The sequence below is a fragment of the Alligator mississippiensis genome, chromosome 6, assembly GCF_030867095.1.
Source record: "Alligator mississippiensis isolate rAllMis1 chromosome 6, rAllMis1, whole genome shotgun sequence".
Classification (NCBI taxonomy): Eukaryota; Metazoa; Chordata; order Crocodylia; family Alligatoridae; genus Alligator; species Alligator mississippiensis.
This window is the reverse complement of record NC_081829.1, coordinates 34,877,276-34,884,719: the sequence shown is the minus strand read 5'-3', so window position 1 is coordinate 34,884,719 and position 7,444 is coordinate 34,877,276. Positions and strand designations below refer to the sequence as shown.

The 7,444-nt window shown below is 38.2% G+C and overlaps 1 protein-coding gene across 7 annotated transcripts in view; it reads right to left on the bottom strand.

Moving 5' to 3' along the window:
- Nucleotides 1–231: 231 nt before the first annotated feature.
- Nucleotides 232–7,444, bottom strand: part of CSGALNACT2 (chondroitin sulfate N-acetylgalactosaminyltransferase 2) — a 70,553-nt gene continuing 63,340 nt past the window's right edge. For all 7 annotated transcript variants that reach the window (XM_059729780.1, XM_059729783.1, XM_059729782.1 and 4 more), the window contains 4 exons: nucleotides 6,715–6,893; nucleotides 4,895–4,989; nucleotides 2,864–2,945; nucleotides 232–1,787 (listed from right to left, as the gene is read on the bottom strand). In XM_059729780.1, the coding sequence (XP_059585763.1) occupies nucleotides 1,495–1,787; nucleotides 2,864–2,945; nucleotides 4,895–4,989; nucleotides 6,715–6,893 (649 nt within the window). In that variant the 3' untranslated portion in view covers nucleotides 232–1,494. The remainder of the gene's footprint in view (nucleotides 1,788–2,863; nucleotides 2,946–4,894; nucleotides 4,990–6,714; nucleotides 6,894–7,444) is intronic.

The window sequence follows — 7,444 nt, the reverse complement described above, 5'->3', positions numbered from 1 at the left end:
GTTAAATATAAAACAGTAGAAATGTTACAAGTATGGTGGGAAGGTCATGATGTGGTGTTTAAATGGTGGCTTTCTACAGAGAAGTAAAAAGCCTTCAATCTAGGTATGATGGTTCACCCGACCTGGTAGGAGCTACACTTGAACAATCTTAGCTGCAAATTATCTTTCTGATATAAGCATGACTGTCAATTAGCTTGTTTTTATGACGTAAGTGATACCAGAATATCCATCTTTGCTTTATAACAACTTATATTTCAATGCACTAGCTTGAAAAAGTTATAAAATGCAGAATTATTCAATTTATTATAAAGATAATACCAACTGCAAGACACCTTGCATAACATTCTCCCCAGCTTAAAACACAATACAGTACACTGTTCTCCACAATAAGTTACATAAAGGCAAATTTTATGTACATGTAAAAAGGATCAGTGTCCAGTATTATTTTCCACAGCATATCTGCCTTCCAGCAATCACAGATTTTCATTTCATTTCCCTTAGGATTTTTTTAAACTAAAACTGAATTTCAAAATATATATCAATTAGCAGAGTTAGTGAACAGTTTTAAACTAAATTTCTTAATTTGTGGAGATTGTACAGTGTTACCTCCACTGAACAAATGGAATGCAACATTCATCTGAAAAATGAAAGGTACCTTTAAAAAAAAAGGTAAATCTTATCATATTACAATGAAGCAACATGAAAGAAGGTGACCTGCTTGTATTCATACTGCTTATCTTAAGAGCATCTTGAAATACACCTGAAGATTATTTTGGCCTGGAGCTAAAAACCAAACGAACAAAAAGTAAGCCTCCAACTCACTTTTGCATCGGGAATGTGAAATGATACCAATTGTTCTAGAATTCTGCCTTCAAGAGGTTTCCTTACTCCCCCCCTCCCTTTTTTTTTTAAAATAAATTCTTCCATAATTACATTGATGGCCATTAATACAGTGAGTTCAGTTACCAAAGTATTGCTGTGAATTCAGAGAGTTAACTGATTAACATGTTATCCAAGCTCTTGCATACAGTTTTTCCCCCCCGGTGAGTTTCATGGTCACATCTGTGTTTTATTTCTCCTTGGAATGTAAATACAGTACTTTCCTAGTATTACAGTGCAATGAGCCATACAAAGAGTACCAATACTCAGCAGACAAAACAAAACACTGTCTACCTAAAGTATTCCTTACCTTAAAATAACGCAAGTGTGAGAAACAAAATTTATCAGAAGTACCAAAATGCTAAGTCATACATTCTGCTGTTGTATTTTTTCCCCGTAAGTGTAATACTGTAGAACTATTGACTCTCAAAAGTTCTTTACTAGGTGCCTGAACTAGTTAAGTATGTAGATAACAGCATACCAGACAAAGAAAAACTTTAACCGTTCTTCACTGAAAGAGAGGCACTGCATTTTTAAGCAGAATTAAGGCTGTAGAATGATGCTGGTTCCTTGCAATTTAAAGTCTTCTGTCTTATACAGCATTAAGGATCCCTTTCAACCTACTGCTTCGCTGTTAGTCCTATAGGCCTGTTTTCGGAGATGGGTTTCTATCTCCTCCCTGAAGACCAACATTCCAAGGTGCGAATGAGATGCTTCATTCATGGCTTTAGATTGGATACACATACGGTATTGCTCTGGAGTCAGCTCATCTGCACAATGTTTCTCATGCCAGAGATGAAATAGGCCTGGGACTGGTGTCCGGATTACAATGAGGTCACCATGCAAGTACTTTCTGTAAAGGTGAACATCCTCTCCACCCCAGCCTTTTACTTCCAAGTCAAACCCACCTATAATAAATGCAAAAGAGATGATCAGAAATTTGTGCTGAAAAATCACTATTCTTTCAAGTTCACCCTCTGGAATGTCATTTAAAAACAGCAGCAGATTAATTATTCCATGAATGTGGTGAAATGTGCCATATCCTTTAGCAGTGGAAGCTAGCCTTTCATGTGGAATATTCACTACCAGAAACATATGTTAGGGAGCGACTGCTACTGAAATGAGTAGTGAAAACAATAATCTCTAATTCTAAGATGTTTGATATGGATTTTCACATTTGAAAATGAAGCAACCCAGGACCACATGAACAGCCAACTTTATGAACACTCCCCATTTTAAGAAACAGGTCTTGAAAAAGATATCTGCTTGTTGCATTCTCCTTGGCTGACCAAAGTCATAAATAGTAAAAAAAATTATCAATTTAGCGTAATATATAAAATGTAAAACCCCCAAGGAGTATGGGGTTTTCAGGTACCACTCCATGTGCACAAGGCATCAGGACTGCTACAAGCAGTAATTCTGCATTAAGATTATTATGAAGCATTGTAGTGTCAGCCAGATAGATTACTTTGATTAATTACTACCATCAATTACTGGACCCAAAGGAAGACTGCTCAAAACGAAAGCAGTCAAACTTCATTCATTTTTAACATTATACCACAAGAGGGTGCCAAAGTACATCTCCAAACTTGATGTATTTTTAATTCTTGCATAAAAACTTCAAATAAAATACATATTAAAAACAAAGGATGGAAGGAATGTTCCCCTCTTCCACCACTAACATGCAGTGCATGTTTCAAATGTTTGGTTAATTCACCCCATTACGCTGAAATAGACAGTCAAAAAGTAAAAGATTTATTTTGTTATTCAATAAATGCTCTCAGCACTTGAATACTTTTGATATTTCTTTTAACAACTATTTCTGTAAATATACTTGTTAAACATAATCCATTATTAACTTATTTCTCTGTTAATATTAGTATTATTAACTTATTTCTCTGGTTACGAGTGTCAAGTAAAGAAGAAAACTTTAGAACCCTTCACCAGAACCTATGAAAAGCAAGTTTAAGCGACTCATTCTTACCAACAGTCAGAAAGTCTGTCCGATATTGACAAGTCATCCCAAAACCGAAATCCCGCCAAAAGCCAGAATCCTTCTTGTGCACCTATAATTTTAAAATATTTTAGCAGTTTCTTATTTTATTTTCTCCTATAATATCAAATAGCTCAAAAGGGAAAGGGATATCAGGTTTGGTCTCATAGCGTACAAACATTTCCCTAGGGATCAAATAGCTTGATGCTATTTCAACAATTTTGTTTTTGTACATTCACCTGTTTCATTTTAACTACTTGTCAGCCTCCTTCGAAGTATGGGATTTATGTAACTGTGTAGTCTAAAAATCAGCTGCATTTTAAAATCCAGCTATTGCCGTCAGTGTAGACGGGTTACATTCAAAGGCACTCGAATCCATTATTAGAAACTACACATTCTCATCTTGCCTATCTTGTTCTACACACCTGCTCCTTACTTGATCTCAATTCTTACTTGGACTGCTCTCCCCTTTCTCTTCATACCAAACAGTCCCGTTCTTACATCCATCTATTCTGCCCATGACAAATCTGCTTCTCATCCTCTCCAGTTCCAACTCCAGTTCTGCTTTTCCCCATTTTCATGCTATTTGGTGTTTCTGTACAAAGCTGAACAACAACTTCCTCCTCAAATTAAAAGGCATGTCTTAGCTTTGATTTCCGAAAGCCACACACACTCCTCTCTCACCCTTAAGTCTCCTTTCCAACAACTTTGAATGCTCTTCATTTTCCTCTTTATTATCCACCAAACAAATGCCCCTTTAAATCAATGTCCTCTCTCTTAAAACCTTTTTTATGAACACAATTATCCAAGATCTCTACATGCAGAGAGACCAGACAACTCAACTATGCTGGACCTTATTCTTAAAGCAGAGTCCTAACTCCTGCCCATCACTAGCCTTCCCTTTCTACCCATCTTCAGTAGTCCCAAAGTCTTCTCCCTCTTGAATGGTTGTCTTGTGTTGGTTGTTATTGGCTGTTATTTTTATTTATAGCACAATGCTTTAGAGAGGCAGCATTTCCATTTGAAAAGTACTGTACTACTATGATGTTGCATGAAGGAGGTAAAACACTGCAGAGAAGACTCCCATAACCCAAATGCTTGTGCTATCAAGGGTAGTGAACATACAACTTGATGCACTGCCTCCCCCAAACTGAGTGGACCAGACCATGCCCCCAGGTTTAACTTAGCAGCAAGCACCAGCCTGTTGTAGATACCAGTTTTATCTGCACTACTGAGGATGGGCAAGCACTGCTCTTCATTTTAATCCTTACCCCATTTACTGCCACGGGAGATATTCCAATTTATGTTACTCAAGGATGACTGCCAGCAGCTGTCCTCTGATATGGTACGGGTCTGCCTGCAAGCTGGAATGCCGACTTGAAAACCATAAGGCACTTGTACACATGCTTGCACCACAGTGCTGGGTGCTTTTAAAAGACTGCCCAATGCTGAGGCGCATACATTTGTATAAATGGTGAAATCCATCAGCACTGAGAAAAATGACAGCAGCATGCTTTTGAACTAAAACACATCGAAGGTGTCTAAGTTCAAAAGCACACCACTGCCATTTTCTGCATGCTGACTGTATTTCGCTGCCTATAAACTGAATGCAATGCAGTGCAGTGTGCATCAGCTCACATGCAGAGCAGACTCAATCAAGTCTGCTCTGACGCGTTGGATCCCTGGCGCGTTGCAGTATGAAAAGGTATAAATGCTCATAGTTGCAGTGTGAGAAGTATAAATGCCCACAGTTACCAACTTTTCTTGATTAGTTTCACAGTTCACTAAATACTGGATACAAGTTACCTAATAATCCAGAAACACTGAGTTTGTACTGTCAAGATCCATCATCAAAGCTCTTATAAGTCAGTGTTTCTTCCATATGGGAAAAGGTCTATTTAATTAAGATCTCCATCAATATATCTTGTAAGTGTCTAGGACATGATAACATTCTCCCATAAATCACTGGCGTATTAATATGCAGCACAGAGTTCTAAGCTTCTTTAAAGTCAGGTCGCTTACCAATTGCTGCTCCACTGGTGGTGGCATATCTTGATTGGCATAGACAATAGCTGGATTATAAAGGCTAAACACCACAGGGTAAAAAACTTTCTTGCCTGTAAAAAATGAGAATAGATTTGTTACCCAGGCACCCCTCCTACTTTAGGGTAGACAGGAGAAGTAGCTAGAGAATGCCATTTCACAGTCCATGCACAGCATGCTGCAGAAGTCTGACGGATACTTCTAAGGGGTGCTTATGCATACCTGGGAGACCACCCACATTGCCTGCTTGTACCCAGACTCCAGAACCTTCATGTAAAAGAATGCTTCTCTTAAGCTGTCACAAATCACCTTTTCAGCTTTGTATAACCTGTAGGTCCAATTCAAGACCAAGTTAAGATAAGGTCCAATTGCAATGTTAATGAGAGGTCAGCCTTGCTGTTCACTTGGTCTCACCAAAGCCGTTTGGATGAGATTCCTTCCTTTTTTTCAAGAGCACCAGCATGCTATAATATGCATCAAGGCTCAGATATGCCTTCACAGGCACACAAGAATGGAAGAAGTCTTTTTCATCTTCTACTCCAAGCCAAATTTGCAATGCCATCTGCACTGTGGTAGAGATCAAGGCAGCCTCTCTCACTTTCACTGCTTTAGCATCATGGAGAACGTTGACAAGATGCCCCCCTGGGGTGACCTCTCCAAACCTTTCCAAGTACTTAAATGGCCCCCACTCCATTATCATTGTGTAAAAGTGATGATAAAGTGAATTGAAAAAAAAGAGCTCGTCTGTCACATCTTTTTTGGGGGAAAAGTATCTACTCTTTGTCAACTGCCATTTGAGAAAAAAGTATTTGAGTTTAAAAGTACATTTCAAATAATCAAAAAGGTAAAAATAAAAAGCAAGTATTCCTTTTGTGACACCATACTGGCTTACATACTGGGTTTATAGAATATGTAAAAGCTTCACTAGCTCCTGAAATCAAGGCCTGGAGAACTGAACGTAGGGATACGAGTATGTATCTCAGGTTTTAATTCTAACCCTGACACTAGTATGTGGTCTTAATGAAAAAAAATCAGTTAATATTCTACCTCACCAATAAAACAGTGATTATATATATATTTTTTTTTATCCCAAAAGGATGTTGTGGGGATTAAATACACGCTTAAAAAAAAATCAAAAAAAAATCAAGGGTTGGAAAAGGGGAAGGAACCATGAAGGTCATTATAAAAAGCACTGAGAGACTGGTGGAGCACATACTGTGAGAAAAGTTAAAAAAAAGACAAAACAAAAAAACAAACAAAAAAAACTTCCAGTAAAAAAAAAAATTATACAACTGACAAATTCATGATTTTCCAACTACATATTTCCCATGCTTGATTCAGCACTGATATAACTTTTTACTTTTGAGCCCATGAAAAAATGCTCCAATTTGTTATGGATATTAAAAACCCATGCCCACAAAACCTTGGCTTGTTTTCCGGACTCCCAGCTTGAAAAAAATATGTCAACTGAGTATACAGTATACAATACACAGTCTAAACATTCATATGTATTTTAAAATCTAGCTATGACTGTCAATGAAGACTAGTTACATTAAAGGCATCAGCACAGTGAATGTTTATCCTCTAGCTCGTTCATCTTCCCAGTTTCATTTTGAGTTTCTCCACCTTAATACTGCATTAATGTTTACATTTCTGTCTGAAGAGTAATTTTGCCTTCTTAAAAATACACTATTGACATTACTCCACTGCACTCAAATTGTATTTTATCTGTGGTCTTAGCAGATCCATTTGAGCCCCAAATAGAATGAAAAATTCTGCAGTTTCACTTAGAAACTTACCTGGCTCAGCATTCAAACGGCAACTGTTAAGGAACTCAGCTGTGAAGTAAATGTCTACATCGCAGAAGAACATTAACACTTCTCCCTTCTCCCATGCTCTGGCCCCCATGTCAAGTCCCCGTCCACGATTAAATTCCTCATTCAAAGAGACCAGCGTGTAATTGTGAAAGTCAGTTTCTCTAAAAGGGGTGGAGTAGGAAGACAGAGACAGACAAAAAGTATAAATAGTGTAGAAAAAGTGCAGTTTCTATAATTCCATACTTATCCAAAGATTAGACTAAAATGGTCAAGCTAATCATGTATTTTTATGTACTGTTTCCCTAATGCTCCTCAAAATTAGGCAAAACCACTCGATTTAACACGAAACAAACAAAAAGTCATAATACTGCTAGAAATTATAAAGACAGATCTAAGCCTTCCTAACACAATCCATGATGTTACAGCTTGCCAGTGCCACTGTAATTCTCAAAGTACATTCAAAGGCACTTCCAAGTAGCCTTCTTGGCCTAAAACAGGGCTGGGGTGTTTGTGTTGAGCGTACAGCACAGGAAAAGGCTGGGTTACTTGCACTGCACACTCAGCGATGGACAACAGGCTGCTTGCACTGTGTACAGAGGAGGGAGCTGCACACATGGGGGGAAGCCAGCCTGCCTGTGCTGCATGCGCAGTGAGGGGTACTGGGTTACACGAGGCATGCAGCAGAGGGGAGAGTGCCGTGTGTGCTATTTGG